General features: G+C 34.1%; 1 protein-coding gene across 4 annotated transcripts in view; it reads left to right on the top strand.

The window, feature by feature from the left end:
* Window positions 1–18,871, top strand: part of EPHA5 (EPH receptor A5) — a 412,214-nt gene that overhangs the window by 355,853 nt on the left and 37,490 nt on the right. For all 4 annotated transcript variants that reach the window (XM_068975450.1, XM_068975448.1, XM_068975449.1 and 1 more), the window contains 3 exons: window positions 6,083–6,150; window positions 7,422–7,547; window positions 8,274–8,459. In XM_068975450.1, coding sequence (XP_068831551.1) covers window positions 6,083–6,150; window positions 7,422–7,547; window positions 8,274–8,459 — 380 coding nt within the window. The remainder of the gene's footprint in view (window positions 1–6,082; window positions 6,151–7,421; window positions 7,548–8,273; window positions 8,460–18,871) is intronic.

Genomic DNA, 18,871 nt, shown 5'->3' with positions numbered 1-18,871 from the left:
TGTGTGTATATAAAACATCATGCTTATTATAAGTTCTGAAATATCCCATAGTCCCCAGGTGGCTTTTTCTTACATTTCTTGAATTCAAACACATTCGATTATTCTCTTCATTTACTAGGTTTCAAGCTTTCCAATGCTTTTGTGCACTTACTGCTTCTGAGGGGTGTGCATGACAAGGAAAATGGAGTTCACTATTCTGAAAATAGAGATGTTAAATTCTTATTTTGTTGATTTACTTACTCTGATTTTTAGGAAGTCATCCTCATTCTTTTAGAAATTATTATTGCTTATTTTTAATAATATTTAAAATCAGAAGTACAAGGGATAAACTCTTCTTTCATAATTCAGAAAATAAAACTGAAATAAAACATATTTTTCTGACAAAAATGGTTGTGAATTACATTGAAACATTATTTTCTTAAATGTTTCAAGGAACTATTTTTCTTTAGTTCAATTAACTGAAAGTTTCTTGACATTTGAAGTGAACAAGGTTTTCTTTTTACATACATTTCACTGATTATTTCATTCATTTACAGCAGATTTCTGCTCGGGAGATATGTGGAAATACTATTCTATCTTAGAGTTAGGAAAAATACATAGAGAATAAAAATCATCCCTTATAATTCTAGACCCTCATTTAATGTGCTCATGGGAGGCAAGTGTGAGGTTTTTCCACACAATAGATAATATATTAATTTCCAGTTGAAGGCTTGCTATATAAAATGTAACTATAAACTGCTCCCAAACCCATTTTTATAATACCTGTGGCACCTCAGACCATAGGAGATATTAAATGAGACTACTCTAATTGAGAAAATCATTGGTCATATGAGCTAGTTCATTTATCCATGAATTATTTTAAAAATTAGTAGGATATTTCCTACTCTCGCATTAGAACACAATTTGTTGAAAACAGGGAGACACAATCCTTACTTGTCATACTTTAGAAAGTATATTTCATGTCAGAATTCTAAGGTAATTAAAATTTAACTCAATAATGAAGAGGCAATGATTCATCTTTGAATTCTTTAAAATATTTCAAATTATTCATGTCTTCCCACTATTGCTAATTCTGGAAGGACTTGAAGAGTTTATTAATGAAACAAATTACAAATTCATATGCACTGCATTATTTTGAAAGTGTTGTTTATAAGTTTTTTCTTTGTCTTTTAGGATATAGAAGTTAAAAATTATATACAAGGCACAAAAAAAGACATAAGTCCACTTCTCACATTGCCGTTAGTCGTAAGGAGGTTAGTACGCTTGGTAGAATGTGAGATGGGAACACAGCTATGTTTGCTATATTTCTGTAGTATAATCATCACTCTCATTTCCTGTGTAGGAAAAGCATGTTTCCCAAAATGAGTATATTTTCTTTTAAAAGTATATCTGCTAATTTTCAGTAAATGATAATACATGAGTTACAGTTTTGTGTAACATATTATCTGTAAGGAAATCAAAATCCCGTACCTCGTATACAAATGCTAGCAGGACCGCCTATATATATCCAGTATCCCATTTTACTGCATTTGCACTCACATTCTTATACATCTGTGGTCCTCAAAAATAAAGCAATCTATTTTAAGTATTTATTAACTATTATTAATAATAAGTTAATATTCACATTCTTCTTTTATGGGGGATGAGTTACCTGAGCTCTTATTAAAACTACCTTTTTTCAGTTAGAGAGAAACTTGAAGTGAAAAGGTCAAACTATTTTCCCACAAAATTGTAACTTTTTTTTTTTAAGATGCCAGCAATAAAATTTTAAACACAACATTATGCAGTGGCTGAGGTCATTATTATGTCAGAGCAAGAGTGTGTACATATATGAAGAAATGTGTTTTGAAGAGAGGATACAATACAAGGAACTTTTCTATAAGCAAGACATATTGACTCTCATGTTTGCTAAAACATTTCCTTTTGAATATTTTTACTGGTAAAGCATTTCTTAATCCATCTGGACAATAGAGCAGCTGTAGGCATGTCCATTTCTGAGCCAGGTACTGCATATGCTCACTCTTTCAAAAACATCAAAATGCAGAACCATTACTTCTTTCACCATGGCTTCCTCCCCACCATATTTAGAATTGAGGAGGGAAAAAGAGTGTTTATTCAGTGTTCATTTCAGTAGGCTAAAATAAAGAAAAATCTGATTTTGTAGAGGTTATTGTGGAGTAAGGATCTACAATCTCCTTTTGCTCTTTCGTTCACTCATCTCTCCTCATTGTTCATCATAGTGTCATTTAGAAAGTTCTGATTCTGTTCTTCACTTGGTACTCTTTGAAGGCTTTACATTCCTACCTTTAATTTATTATCTAATCCTCAATTTACATCTGAGAAATAAATTAGTCATTAGTACCTCCATCCATTCATAAAGATTATTATTTACTCTTCCATGTCTATGGAAGTTTCAAATATCCAAATTTAGAATTAATGGCTTGGTCTGTTTTTAAAAACAACATTAATATATCATCAAGTTGTATTATTAAATCTTTAGGATAGATATGGGAAATTAGATTGATCTCCAAATTAACCATGAAATCACTTATATATTATATAGAAAGCGTGACTCAAAGCCTTTTAATAAATTTCATTAATGAGTATAAACTATGCCTACATTTAATGCGATTTCTCAGGCCCCCTCTAGTACTAAAATAATATCATTTTCTAGAAGAAGATATGTATAAATGGGTAGAGGATGATTCCTCTAATTATATTAAGATATTTTCAGCACAGTGATATCAAAATCCGTTAAAATTGTGATTGAAGCAAAATGAAGAAACTGTTTCTTTTCTGTTCAGAAAGAAAAAAGGTTCCAGAAGATGGCAGTTGTAATTTATATATGGACAGGCATACTTACTGACTGTGTCTTATGGGTTACAATGATGTATCTGGACAAGGTACAGAAAATGATACTGAATGAACAGGCTTCCTGCAGTGCTTTGTCAATGAGGCTGAACCACTGCTTGAGTGCAGTCTCTGCCAGCTGCACTTTTACTTGCTGTATCTTGTTGAGGTTTGTTTTAATGGTGCTTTGGGGGTTTCCAGAACTTAATTTTATGTGTTAATGTGACATGCAGCCATATATGTTATAGAATTCCAGAGAAGCCCATAGTCAAAAATAACTCCTTCCTATTGCCCTCCTGACTCTCACCCTAGGTATTAAAATGTTAACTGCTCCTCAACAAGATATTCCCAAATCATTTTTAAGATTAGATCCAAAGTTTTATTTCCATTTTCATATAAGGAATTTGCATGGCATTTAAATATTCATGAGACTTACTTAATGATAAAGACTATTAGGGGATACAAGTTTCAAAGTTTAATTTTTTTCTGAACGTAGGAGAGCTGAAGGTGGGATGGATGTTTGTTTTCTAATGTAAACTGCAAGAACTTGTATACTTTTTAAGTCTCTTTAGAATTCCTCTAATGAAGTTTTCTGTCAGTGTTATTTACATAACGTAAATCTCAGGATGATTTCTCACAATTGTATGTAGAATATTGTTAAAAATAAAAAACAGTATCACTACCTTCTGTGTAAAGGCACATACATCAATTGAAAGAAGAATGTAATACTTAAAATTATGAACAATATTAAAATAACTTAAATATCAGCTTGAATAGATCAACTGTTACTTCAGGATGATATCATGTATTTATTTTTTCTCTCCATTTCACTGTTGTGAAGTGATTTAAGATGTCTTGCATCTACGTGTTTTGAATACTATTTGAAAGGCCACAGATTGCCATTGTGTGATGCTCCTCACCTAAGAACACTATATGTATTAAGCACATTATTTCAAGTTTATTCGAATTTTGCTAACTGTAATTTACTAATAAACTGCTAGTTCTTTAACATGATAAAATTAAGATAACTATATTTTTCATCAAAAATGGCACAAAAACAGGTTTTGTAATCTATATTGTATAATATGTGTAATCATACACTAGGAAAGATAGAGAATACAATAGGTTTTATTTTTACATCAAAATATACACATATTTAAGAAACATTTTAGAATATGAAACCAGGAACAGTCCCTCAGTGCATGTCAGTTGGCCACTTTCCTTACATTCAGTAGTAGTTTTCAGTCAACTTTTTAATGAAAATATTTTGTCAACCTGACATTTCAGCTGTATTTTCTTTATGCAGAAATAAATGAAATTTTGTTCTTGATAAACAGTTTTTTTCTAAGAATTTGTAAATACTAAATTCACCTCCTTAGGAATTTCACTAAAAGTAGTTTAAATATTTTTATTTTGGTCAATTGTTTTAATGTTATATTGTTGTTCATGTACTTCAGTATTCATCAGCCTATTCTCTCTCAAACACTTGTCATTATGTAGACTCAATCAGAATATCATCCACTCATTCATTTATTCATTTCATCAGCATGACACATATTTTTGGTGCCAGGTCCGATCTAGGTGCCAAGTGACTTGAGAAATTTATAAATGAACAGTAGTTGCTGGTATTTAAGAAACTAGCAATAAAACATGAGAACCAAAAAATATTCTCAAATGACTATGTTGTATTGTCGACTGGGAATCTCACCATGAGAGGAATACTGAAAACTACTGGGTTCATAGTGAGGAAGATTGAAATAAGCAGTGGTAATGGGGGGAAAAAAAACATAAGGCAACAATTGAACTGGACTTGGATTAATTGGAGATTGTTAAGAAGAGCATGCTAAGTGTAGGAACCAGTATATAGGAACATATGGAAGCATGGAGAAGTATCCTGGAGATGAGGCAGGAAGTGTGCATTGGGGCTACACTTAGGAATCTTTACATTTTTATTGAAATGTTTTCAGGAGAGAGGTAACATAATAGCAAGGTACTTTATTTATGGTAATGTGACTATAGCCATGTCTAGTATAGTTCAGGAAAGCAGTTATAGAATGCAAGGGCATCAGTTCAGAGGCACTGATAGTAATCCAAATGAAAAAATAACAAGGCTTTAATTGAAGAAGGGGTAGAACTAATGAGATGGACGAGATGGACCATAAGATTTTATGTTATATAATGCTTGGAATTTGACAACACATTTATTGTGAGGTACACAAGCATAGGGCTTTGATCTTAAGGTACTAAGCCATGGAAGTGTTATTGAGAGGAAAAGAAGGCAGCAGATCAAGATTGAAAGTCAAGAGAAAGATACTGTTATTATTGTTTTTTTCCCAAATCTTTTGAGTGGAATGCCTGGGGAATATTCCTATAAAGTAAATCTACAAGGAATAAAAATATAACTCTCAAAAGGATAAAATCAGAGGGATAGAGATTAATTTAAATTGATGGAAATGGATAGATCTACAGTAGAGAACCAGAGAAGCCTGGGCAGAGGACATTGGGAATTGTCCATATAAATGAAAAGAGCAGTAAGAAATATCAGAAAAGGAATAGTTAGGGATTTCAATTAATCATGGATTAAAAATTAAGAAAAAGTCTTTGGATTTAGAGATGAATATGTCATCAGTGAACATTAGAGGGGAAGCTTTTTGTAAGTGATAAGAGCAGGTCTAAAATGACTTACAAATTAGTAAGAAGAGAAAAACAGGAGAGACCAAGAATTGGGGAGTAGAGCTGAGACGGTTTGCAAACCTTGGGAACTTGACAGTGATCTCTGAGTGGGTGCAAGGGGAAAAGAGTCAGCAGAAAAACTAAAAACTCCAAAACAAGAGGAAAAAAAATTAAAAAATGATAATGTAAGGTGCTGAAAGGAGGAGACTATTGAATCAGAGGCATATTGGGACAGCTCATCTGAAAAAGGCAGGCAGGGGCCTCAGAGGTGGTTAAAAAAGTAAAAGAGGAAGGCAACAGAGAAGTGTCTGGTGTGTGGTGTATGGTGAAGTGATGTTTAAAAATAGATTTGGAGAGCTTCAGACTTCTCAGTGGAATCTGGGCAGAAATAAGGGATATTGGCTGCGGAAATACGATTCATCCAAGAGTATTGGTGTTTCATCCTGCTGGTGTGAAAATCACTTAAGATTGCAGTCATTTCAATTGTGTTGTGTGCTTCTGGGCTTGACGTGATTCACCGCTTGGGAGATGTGGCTAATGTTGGCTCACTCTATTCCAGGCGGTGTGGTTACAGCAAAGCCAAACAAGACCCGGAAGAGGAAAAGATGCATTTTCATAATGGGCACAGTAAGCAAACTGTTAAAAAAAAAATCAAAATAAAGCAAAGTAGGGGAGACTTTATTGTTACTTTGGCTTCTTTTCAGGCAAAGATTTGTAAAAACTGACCAAAAATATTGTGTTAAAAAGTGTGTTTTGGTACATTCCTGGGCTTGTAGTGTTGCTGGCTGACCGTGGGCAATAACGTAATGGTTTTTCCAGTTCTTTAAAGCAAACTCTCTTATAATAATGAAAACAAAAACTTCTTGCTTTATAAAAAGTTGTTATATATCAAACTGTATTTCCAGCCAATTCTAATTCCTAGCAATAGTCAATAGAAATATATCATTAGATAAAACCACCAGAATAAATGAATAAATTTTTCCTTTTTTTTTCTACCATTTTGGCAGGAATTTCCCTGAGCAGATCCTGTAACAGCAACCTTGGTTCAAATGACTTGAAAAAGACTATAATTTTAAGAAATACAGAAAATCAAGTTTTATTCATGAGCTTTAAAAATTAGCCTAAATGGGTTCTAATTTTATTATTATAATATGTTCATTTTTAGATAAAGAGTACAGTGTGAGTTGATTTGCCAAGTAAATGACAAAAAGAGTGGGGTTTTTTGTTTGTTTGTTTGTTTTTGTCATTCTGCCATATCAAAATCATAAAAGAATTTTTGAGTCCATTTTTAGTCCTATCTTGTTTAATGTTATTTATTCTCAAAAAATATCATTGAAGATAATATTGGTAGTCTTTAAAATGTAATGAAACTGAGGCTCATAGAATATGAGAGACTTGTATAATGCCCTGCAGTAAAAAATAGAGTGAATTTCTTTTTTTCTTTTGACTTCTATAACAGTCATAGGACCAAAGCACCAGAAAATTTGTTTTAAATTATTTTTATAAGAACTAAATCATCTGTGATGAGGTTTTAAGTAAAGCATAATAGAACAAACCGACGACTAAGCCAATAGCATTTCATTGTTCAATTTGGTAAGCAAAAGTGTCTTAGTTTGCCTCAGAGACTGACTCCCTGAACATTACTGCTAAAAGATGTATTTATTCAAATATGTCCTCACATATGCACTTCATGTGCATGCCAGCAATCCAGATTTCTACAGTTATAAAAGTGAGATAGTTGTACAAATGACTCCTATAACTCAGGAGAAGAGTCTGTCCTTGCAGCTCTGCCACTTCTAGAAATTACAGATGTAAGCCATAGTTGCACGTTAATAACATTTATAATTTCACTCATCCATCACCAGTACTTCTATTTTAATGCCCGTTTATTTTTGCAGTTAAACTGCCAGGAGTAAGAACTTATATTGATCCACATACCTATGAGGACCCCAATCAAGCTGTCCATGAATTTGCCAAGGAGATAGAAGCTTCATGCATCACCATTGAAAGAGTTATTGGAGCAGGTAAGACAGTGTGTTTAATTCGGACTTTTAACGTGTTTATATTATAGAATGTAATATATCAATATTCTGATCTAACTCAAGATGTTTTTAATCTTCTGTAATTGTCTTGCTTTCAAAGTGGTATATAATTGATCATATTTTACTACTACATAGCTAGTTAAACTACTACTCTACATAGCTCATACTTAAACCTGCAAATGTCTAGCTTATGAAAAAAATAAACCAGCAAAAATAAATATTCAAACATGGTGTTTTACTATCTACTATTTATTATATTTCATACATATGTAATTTGTAATGCCCAGAAAGATTTACAAAATTCAAGTATCCAATTATTTTGTGTATGGGTCATCTCTTCATTAAGATTGTTTCCTTTTTGTCCTGCTATGATCTTTTCTTATTTTCTCATTAGTGTCACTGCTAGAGTAGAAAGCAAAGGAAGAAGGAAGTGGTTTTCAGTCAGTTGCTTTTGGTTTCTTTCTAATGTTTCCATTAAGGTTTCTATATGTAAGACAGATGAAACTAATAACCCCCAAGTGTTTCATGGTCACCCATAGGTGTTTTTTCCCTATGGACCATTAATGTCTTTCAGCAATGACAAGGAAATTTGGACTCCCATTTAGTTTTGTTTTGTCTAAACCTTACTATTCTAAGAGAACTTCAGATTACTATTTTAGAGTAAAGATGTTTAATGAGTTTATGTGTTTTCTACATCTTTATCACAAGGTGAATTTGGTGAAGTTTGTAGTGGACGTTTGAAACTTCCAGGAAAGAGAGAATTACCTGTGGCGATTAAAACCCTTAAAGTAGGCTATACTGAGAAACAGCGCAGAGATTTCCTAGGGGAAGCAAGTATCATGGGACAGTTTGACCATCCTAACATCATCCACTTAGAGGGTGTCGTGACCAAAAGTAAGTACAGTGGCAAACTATTCATGTGTGTGTGACCATAAATATCTGAATTTCTTCTACTAGGTTATTGTTAATTTCAGGATACACAGAACTCTGGGCATGATAATTCTATTAAGAGTTTCTCTGATACTCATAATATGTGTCCTATATTTCAGTGGGTTCTTGTCACAGCTGATCTTCAATGAACTTGAATTTCTGTTTATTATTTTAAACATATGTATTAACTCAATTACTATGAATTCAGCACCAAAGAAAATGTATCCAGATAAAAGAAACAGTAAAAGTATCATTTTTTTTTCCTCTTGGCTCTTTCACTTTTTATCCTAATGAAATATTAACTTCAAAGTTTCGATTGAGGCATTGAAGTTTAACATTTAATAGGATTACTGTAACCATAGGTGCCTGCCACCTTTTAAGTGGCTCTTTATAGCCAGCTGTATTTCTTTTATTCCTTTTTTGGTTGAGATATTTTAATAGTTCTAAAGAAAGCAATAGCCTCAGAAGACTGGGAACATTCCTTAAGACTAATTATTTTGTTAAAGCAAATTCTGTTTTTACTCAAAAATAGCTAAAATTTCACATCTGTCAAATTCTTGTTAATTTCTTGTAAATATAGTTGTGTGTTGAGTGTTCCAATATAAGGATTTCAAATAATTTTTCAGTCATCTAGTAAAGTATTTATGTGACACATGACTGACACCTTTATTTTCTTTTAATCCATTTTCTCTTTGCCATTCTTATGTATTTTCTTTCCTTTCCTTATTCCTCATACCCTTCATACCACTTGTAAAATCATCTGAAACATTTGGCAAGGAGCACTCTTTAAACTTTTCTTAAACATTGGTTCAACTTCTATTTGCTATTAATCCTGTTTTAAATGATACATGCCAAATATGCATAGCAGCAATGTATGTTCAATAAGTGTTCTTATCCTACAAAGTAATGTAATTGATTGGATGTCCATTTCTACCATTTTGCTATTAAATATGGAAAACAAAACAAAAACAACAGCAGCAATAAAGACGGCTTTTTCACAATAAAGAGGAACAAAAGAAACAGAAAAAAAGTATCTGATTTATTACCGGTTAATTCTCAAATCATGATTCATTCACAGTAGGTCACAGATGAAAACACAGAAGAAAAAGATCTTAGCTAAGAGTATCATGTTGATGCTTGACAGAGCTTTTGAATCAGCCTGTTTTGCTGGAAGATTGTTTTTCTCTATGAATCAGAGAGATACACATCTCCAGTAATAATGCCTATAGAGGAACGTAACACAGAAATAAAATTACCTGCAGACATGTGGGTTTCTTCAAACTTAGATGTGTTTCTTTCCTCCACTTGATGCCTAAAAAAAGGTAAGGGGCAGGGGCAAGAGGCAAATGAGAGACAAATAAAATAATTTTTTTTGAAGGAATGAAAAGATTTTACAAAAATCATGTCCTATGATGAATGGGGCGGGATATGTTAAGTTAGAATGTGATGTGAGGGAGAGTGTCAAAGGGCCAGTAAAATGAAATCAGAACTTGAACGGGGCTATATTCTGTCTGAGAGGAAGGACTTTGGAAGGACATTAGTGATAGCATATACCGGGATAGATGCTGTGGAAACAGGAGTTAACAGTGATTGAGTAATTATTTGCTATGCAAAAAAGGTATTATCTATTGTAAAACATACTTCTTAATGACAGTCACAGTATAATAGTATACAAAATCTTTGATTTATTTTATGTCTTCTTTTGATCCTTAATATAACTGTTAAATTTCACTTCCTCAAATAAACACTGACCATGACTTCCTCAAAGGTATATGTAAAACTAATGGCTATATGTAGGCAGCCAATCTACCCTGTAATGAGTTAAGCTGTAATGTGTAGAAGAATGTCAGATCACTATTATGATCACAGAAGGCAGTACTGCATAATGATCAAGAACATGGACTATGGATCTATCCACTAATTTTAATTTTGCTTCTGCCATGAACTACTATGTGGCTTTGCACAAGTTAGTAATACATTCAGAACCTGAGTTTCCTCACTAATGACATGGGATAAGAATGCCTCATAGTGATGTTGTGAAGGTGACTTGAATTAATACAAGTAACGTTTAAATGGGCATGACACAGAGCAGGTAATTAATAAATACATGGTTATTACTTTTCCATTTATCTCTCTTCTTGTGCTCTGAAATTCTCCATATCCATGACACTACTAATCCATTTTAATTGATATGTTAACCCTGCCTACATTGCCTCTTTCTCTGAAACCTAACTACCTTTGCAGTTCCTTCAAAACCTTATTCAAATTCCATCACCACCTCCACAAAATAATTCCTCATCACTTAACCCTGAAATAATCTCTCCTTCTTTTGCTGCTAAGTCACTTCAGTTGTGTCTGACTCTGTGCGACCCCATAGACGGCAGCCCATTAGGCTCCTCTGTCCCTGGGATTCTCCAGGCAAGAATACTGGAGTGGGTTGCCATTTCCTTCTCCATCCTTCTTTTGAACATTGTGCTAATGTAAGGATTTTTGTAAATTTCTGCAGTATTCCTTACTTTGTCCAAACCTCTTATTCAGAACTTTCATTTATTTTTTTCTCTTGCATATATATTTTTAGCTCCCTGGCTAAAAATATTTGCTCCTTGAAGAAGCAGAAACATCCTAATTATTTATGTAAACCCATTACACTTAAACTTGAACTAATCCATGCCACTTTAGTTAAAACTTTGAGCCTCAATGTCACACAAAAGAAAAAATCATACCTACCTTATAAAAATTTTATGCAGATGAAATTAAGATATGTTTGTGTGTGTGAATAAAACTGAAGATAATTGTATTAGTGAATAAGCATTTATTTTAATCTATTTAAGTAAATGCATCAGATAATAATAGTGTTAGTCACTCAATTGTGTCCAACTCTTTGAGAGACAGACTCCACTGTCCATGGAATTCTCCAGGCAAGAATATTGGAGTGGGTTGCTATTCCCTTCCCAGGGGATCTTCCCAACTCAGGGATTGAACCCAGGTTTCCTGCACTGCAGGCAGATTCTTTACCCTCTGAGCCATCAGGGAAACCCTCAGATAATACTAGACCAGATCCAAAAATTATTAAAGCTAATATTTACCTACTTTTAAAGACCCTTAATTTATTACAGAACTTGTTTTATGTGAATTCTCCTGGCTGAGACAATAAAAGACAACTAAACTTCTCAAAGTAAGACAAGTGAATTTGTCATATACTATTTTATATGCATTTGAGACCTTTGTTTTTGGAAGCAAATGTCATCATCAACAAATGATCATCTTTAAATTCTGTAAAATCTAGTTTAAAAAACCAGGACTGTGGTTGAAAATACAGGCTTAACATTTCCAGTCTTCTAATCGAATATTCTCTTTGATGTTGCTGCCATGAAGCTACACATATGTGTAAAGCAAAATGTAAACATTTAAAATATTTCTTTGTCTTATTTGTTCTATATGAGTTGAAACTGTTTCCCCCTAATAAATGTAGCTCTTGATGTTCCTCCTAGAATGTCTTCAACTTGTTTTTAATTTACCATGTTGCAACTCACTTTGTGTCCTTAATTTCATGCTCTCTGATCTGATGCTAATTTATTCAGCAATTATTCTCAACCTGCAGCACACAGATAATGAGACATAAGTGCAACTAAATCTTGTGATTTTTCTGATTGAAGCAAAGGTGGGGAGCCTGAGGTACCACTGCTCAGGGTGGTGCCATCCTGAACCTTCTTTCCTGTATTACTACCCCACCTGCTAGAAACATGGGCTCTCATTCAGATTCCTTCTGTGATTTGTTGTTAAACACGCTACATCATAAACAGATATATATTCTACAGAGGCTTTATGACAAATGATGTAAAAACCCATAGTTCTTGGCTTAATTGACTCATTCACAATGCAAGATGCTTTAATATAACATACATGGAGCCAGCTTTTACTATTTAAATAAATTCAGGAAACAAAATTTAAGAGGGAAATTATAATTTATCCACTGTAGCATTCTTGGTTCTCTAAGATTTATTTTTCTCACCCCTGGAAGTATTATCAAAATTGAATAAATATTTCAATTAAGTCTTAGTTGTATGTGTATGTGTGTATGTGAGTTAGTCGCTCAGTCATGTCTGACTCTTTGTGATCCCATGAACTGTCACCTGGCTGTCCATAAAATTCTCCAGGCAAGAATACTGGAGTAGGTTGCCTGCCATTAGAGGATCTTCCCGACCCAGGGGTCAACCCCAGTCACCCACATTGTAGGCAGATTCTGTACTGTCTGAGCCACCAGGGAAGCCAGTTATATTTTAGTTCTCCTGTAAAATTAATAAATTTAAACAAAATGCTAGAGAACAATGAAAGAAATGTTTCCTTATTTTTCTTTCTGTGTCTGAGGAGATAGCACATTCAATGACAATTAATTGTTTAAATTGTAGGACAATTCTGACTTATATAAATTTGCAATTATCTTTCAAATATAGGATATTCTATATTCATTTTTATTTTATAGGTCCTTATTATATATTGCCCAGGGCTATTCCAACAGTCTTCAAACTAGTCTTGCCATTTTGGTATTTTCCAATGGACATTAGTCCATTCCATACATTTTACAAAATCACTTTTCTCTCCTGCTTTATCACCAGAAGCAAACAAATCAAGCAGAATACATATATTTTGATTCTTGATATAATTTGATCATATCTCCATTATATTCTATTTCTTTTCTAGAAATCTCTACCTAGTTCTTGTTTTTCCCCTTGGAGATACTTCATTCAGCCATAGTATGTTCTCCATTTTCCTCAGCTCTACTTGACCTTTAAGATTATTCAAATATGACATTCTCCATGAGACCAGCATGCTTTATCTTAATTTTTCCTTCTGTCCTCACTGTCTGCCTTGCATAGAGTAAGCTACTCAATAATGTTGAATAGCTGAGTAAAGGAAAGCATCTGAGCTCTACATTTGTTTTATTTTGCTCACCTCCAGGTTGCTAGATCAGGACTTCCCCAATGGCTCAGTAAATAAAGAATCTGCCTGCAATAAAAGAGATGCAGGTTCAATCCCTGGGTTGGAAAGATATCCTGGAGGAGTAAATGGCAACCCACTCCAGTATTCTTGCCTGAAAAATCCTATGGACAGAGGAGCATGGCAGGCTACAGTCTATAGGGTTGCAAAGAGTCAGACAGCTGAGCAACTGAGCACACATGTACCTGTTTCTAGATCGGTACTCAGCGCATATAGGATTCCATGTGTTTGCTGAATGAATGAATTCTCAGCCAGAGACAGTCTTACAGATCCTAGTTGCATTTACTGCTGCCTATTATATCATAGTTATCTCTCTGTACATATATTATTATATTACATGATGAACTTTTTGAAATTGATATGTGTTTACAGTGCTTCTAGTGTCTGTTATACGACCGTACACATTAGGTAATATTAACCCTTTTTTTGAAAAAGACAGGATTGATTAAGCTTCCCTGATGGCTCAGTGGTAAAGAATCTGTCTGCCAATGCAAGAGACATGAGTTCAGTCCTTGATATGAGATGATCCCACATGCCACGGGACAACTAATTCCATGTGGCACAACTACTAATCTGTGCTCTAGAGCCTGAGAGCTAGGCTGAAACTGTACACCCTAGAGCATGTCCTCCACAACAAGAGAAGCCATTGAAATGAGAAGCTCATACATCGCAATTAGAGAGTAATCCCCACTCACTGAGAACTCAACTAGAGAAAAACCTGCGCAGCAACAAATCACAGCACAACCAAAAATAAATCAATAAAATAAGTTAAAAAATGAATAATAATATTAAATGACTCAATGACTAAATTGCAGTTATCTAAAAAGTTTATATGAGTTAAAGTGATATAAAGTTTATATTTTAATTTAAATAACTTTGTTTATCAAACCATGAGTGTTTTAGGGAAAAAGTTAAAAGGCATACAAAGGAAGTGCATGAGGATCTTTTCACAAGACCTTGCATATGGCAGTTATAACCACTACACACACAAATATTTCAGAGCTAAAGACACACATAAGTTCAAAGTATAGGATGTTGTTGCTGTTTAGCTACTAAGTCATGTCTGACTCTTTAGAGACCTCATGGACTGTAGCCCCCCAGGCTCCTCGGTCCATGAAATTTCCCAGGGAAGAATACTGGAGTGGGTTTCCATTTCATTCTCCAGGGGATCTTCCCAATCCAAGGATATAACCACTACTGATCATTAACATTACTTTAAGAATGTGGTATGTTAATACTTTTTTACATATTATCTCCTTTAATGTGCACAATAATGCTATCCTGAAGATACTATTTGTTCTCAACTTACAGATAGGAAAATTTAACCTTAAAGAGGTGAAATACCTTATCTGATATCATAAATATAACATAGGACAATACCAGATTTAAAAATTATTCTACATGACTCCAAACTCCAAACTCTTAAGCAGTGTACATTACTAACTTCATATATCATTATTCACTATACACGTGACAAGAAACACTTTTTTATTCAAAAGGTATTAATTGACCACCTACTAAATGTCTGTCCTTATTAATCAGTAGGATACAGTGGAGATTAAACAAACTGTTTTCCTGCCTTTCTGGAGCATACCTTTGAGTTGGGGAGACAGAAACTAATTGAACAAATACATTTACAATACATTAAATGTAAAAGCAGTGCTAAATTAGGAGATTATGGATTGTTTCTATTGAGAGTTGGTTTCTATTTTAGAGAAAGATCTGACTAATAATGCTTGAATAAATTGAAGGTGTGGGCCTTACAGATATCCGAGGATAGTGTAGTATAGAAAGAAGGACCTGCAAGGCTTGAATGGAACTTGCATAGAATGCTCAAGAGACCACAGGGCCAATGTTGCTACAACGGAATGAATGAGAAGAGTCTGGTAAGAGCTTAATTTGAAAATGTAATAAGAGCTTAGATGGTGTGTGAACACTTTGGTCCCTGCAAAGACTGTGTCTTAATCTGAGCTTTGGAGCCATGATGTGATGGAATCTTATTTCTACTTTAATAGGATTAAGCAGGATGCTGTGTTGAATAAAGATGGTAGAAGTCAGTGTTGAAATGGAAAGAGAGTGAGGAGACGACTGTCATTCACATCTCTTAGGGTTAGATCAGGGTAGTAATCTAACAAGATGGTGAGTAGTAGTTGAATTCTATAGATGTTTTGAAGGCAACCACAGGAAAGCTTCTTATGAATTAGATGTGGAATGTGAGATAAAGAGAAGAATCGATGATAATTTTAAATTACTGTTGTCCTGAGTCCCTTAAAGAAAAGAATTGCCATTTATGGGGAAAGCCACAGGAGGAGCAAGACTGTGGTTGGTAAATCAGTAGTTCCATTGTGGACAAGTTACTTTTGAGAGGCTTACACGCATCCAGTTGTATAAGATTGGACTCTGAAAGTATAAATGAAGATGTTTGCAGTATGAGTATGCTTTGATTTTACATCTTCCGTTTCACAAAAGGAAGCAATTCAATGAGCCATTATCAGGATAAACCATGATGGAAATAAACAAATTTAACACTGAAGTAGAATGGATGCCAGACATATTATTCTATTACATCTTCAAATTAAGCTCTTACCAGACTCCTCTCATTCATTCCCTGTCCTTTCATGAATGTTCTTTGCAAGTTTCAAGCCTTTCAGGTTCTTCTGTCTACAACATGCTACCTCCAGAGACTTGTTTTGCATTATGAGGGCATAGAGAGAGGTATAATAAATAAACAAAATATTTATTAGTGCTGTCTCTGCTGCTGCTGCTGCTAAGTTGCTTCAGTCGTGTCCGACTCTGTGTGACCCCATGGACGACAGCCCACCAGGCTCGTCTGTCCCTGGGATTCTCCAGGCAAGAATACTGCAGTAGGTTGCCATTTCCTTCTCCAATGCATGCATGCATGCTAAGTTGCTTCAGTCGTGTCTGACTCTGTGCAACCCTATGGACAGCAGCCCACCAGGCTCCTCTGTCCACAGGATTCTCTAGGGAAGAATACTGGAGTGGGTTGCCATTTCCTTCTCCAAGAGCTGTCTCTGATAAAATCTAAATCTTACTCACCAGAAAGATAGATACCTGTAGAAAGAGAGATTTCCTGGCTCAAGGATTGACTATTAGTAAATCAAACTTTGTGATTTAAAGTCAATTTCGTTATTAATAAAAGAAAGCTGTCACAATTTTAATTTAGATTCCCCAGCTCCTGTGCACAGTTGATAATCTCTGAGTTCACAAGTAATTATCCACCTTCACTAATGTCAGAGAAGTTCTAATTCATTTTTAACTTGATAAATGAGTATCTAGTGAAAAAGTTTATATCAATGTAAACAATCTGAAATAAAAGAGGATATTATGGAAAGCTTGAAATTTCTACTTAATAGAAACATTTAGCTTTTCCATGCTCCTATCTCAGGTAAGGTATAGAGCTTTATGATTTTATAATCTTTCCCAAAATTAAAATTACATAATTTTATAAATGGAATTAAAATAATCTCAGTGCCCTGCTAAGTTTTGATTACCCCATACTATCTCCTCCCTTCCCACTCCACTGCTTAATAAGCATTATCTATTCCTACTACAAGCGCAAGATCCCATTTTCTGGTTGACCATTAATAATTGGATCGTGATATTTGTTATTCCAAGCTTCCCTTGGAATAAAAAATAAAAGTAATTTCAAGAAGCTACAAATATTAATGTACTAAATGGAATACCAGCCAAATATATAGAATGTCATAGCAAAATAAAACTACAAATATAGAAATATAATAATATGCTCAGACAGTCGTGTCCAACTCTTTGCCACCCCATGGACTGTAGCCCACCAGAATCCCCTGTCCATGGGATTTTCCATGCAAGAATACTGGAATGGGTTGCCATTTCCTTCTTCAGAGGATTTTCCCTACCCAAGGATTGAACCTCTGTCTTTTGCATTGCAGGCAGATTCTTTACCAACTGCACCACTATAAAAATAGGCTTACTTTTAATTATTTACAAATCTTGTAAAATGTTTCTAAGAGAAGCCAAGTGACAGCTGTTTTCCAGTGAATTATGATGTTTCTAAATTAAATGCTCCCTTATGTTCTTAAGTGGTACCACGTGTTTCCTGATACACTCGTGGTTTCAGAAAAGCAGATTAGTATCAATGCAAATAAAAGAATAAGCCCAGATTTAGCTACAACTCTTGTTATGTGGCCTGTTTCAGTGTTTCTCAAAATATAATGTGCCTCTGAAGATATTGCTACAATGCAGAATCTGTTTACATAGATAGGTTTGGGATCTGAGATTTTGCATTTATAACAAGCTCTCTCTTGGGTGATAGCTATGCCATTTGTCAAGGGCCATGCTCTGAAAAACAAGGGCTAAGTTAACATTCCCCAAAGTTTGTTTAACCTAATTTTGAGATAGCTTATGAAAAGAGTGCTTTACCGGAAATGATGTGTTCTCTCCTTTCTTGAATTTTGTTGGACATGAGCAACAAAAAAACATCAGTAAGGCAGCAGATGAAGTTTTGTTTTATTGTGGCAAGAGAAACCCACATATCATGATATCTACCCTATTAAAATTTTAGGTGCAGATTACACAGTGCAGTTTTGTTCATTGTAAGCACAATGTGGTATGGCTGATTTCTAGAAACTTCTTGTCTCACGTAACTGAAACTACATACCCAGGAAACAGAAATCCCTCTTTTCCCTTCCCAAGGCACTGGCAGCCACCATTCTGCTTTATTTTTCTATGGGTTTGAACACTTTAGATTCTTCACATAAGTATTATAGAACCTAAGACCTATCCACTTCACTATTGAACACTTCTGAATGCTTAGAGCATCCATTAAGTAATGATCGTATGTAAGAATGTTATTCATTGAGAGCAACTGAATTCCCACTGGATCTACCATTAATGTATGAGCTGGATGATGTGGCACAGTCATTATTATCAAACTTAATATAACACAAAAGACTATCTTTTAAGTTTTAAAATGAAATTTAAAATTTAAAATAAATTTGTAAATTATAGGCATCATATTGTGCAGGGAAGGAAAACAGTTTTCATAGTCAGGTAGACCTGAATTTGATTCGCAGCTTTGTTTTTTATAACTTTCACTAATCAACTCAGGTAATATATTGAATCTTTTTAAACCACACTTTTCTCTCTGAAAAGAGTCATTTGTAATATCAGGGTTACAGAATCTTGATGACAGTTAAAATTAATATCATGACTTGTAAGAAGTGGGTACTCAATAAATCAATAAACTGTAGCTGTTTTATGAATATCAATACAGAATGATAAAATATGATCTAGGCAAATTCCTCAAATAACTGTTTCTATTACTTCTTAGACTCTGCCTGAACTGGATCCTTAGTAAATAACATAAAGTAATATAAAAA

Source organism: Capricornis sumatraensis, chromosome 7 (assembly GCF_032405125.1).
Source record: "Capricornis sumatraensis isolate serow.1 chromosome 7, serow.2, whole genome shotgun sequence".
Taxonomy (NCBI): Eukaryota; Metazoa; Chordata; class Mammalia; order Artiodactyla; family Bovidae; genus Capricornis; species Capricornis sumatraensis.
The sequence above is the reverse complement of the archived record's forward strand: the minus strand, read 5'-3'. Positions and strand labels throughout refer to the sequence as shown.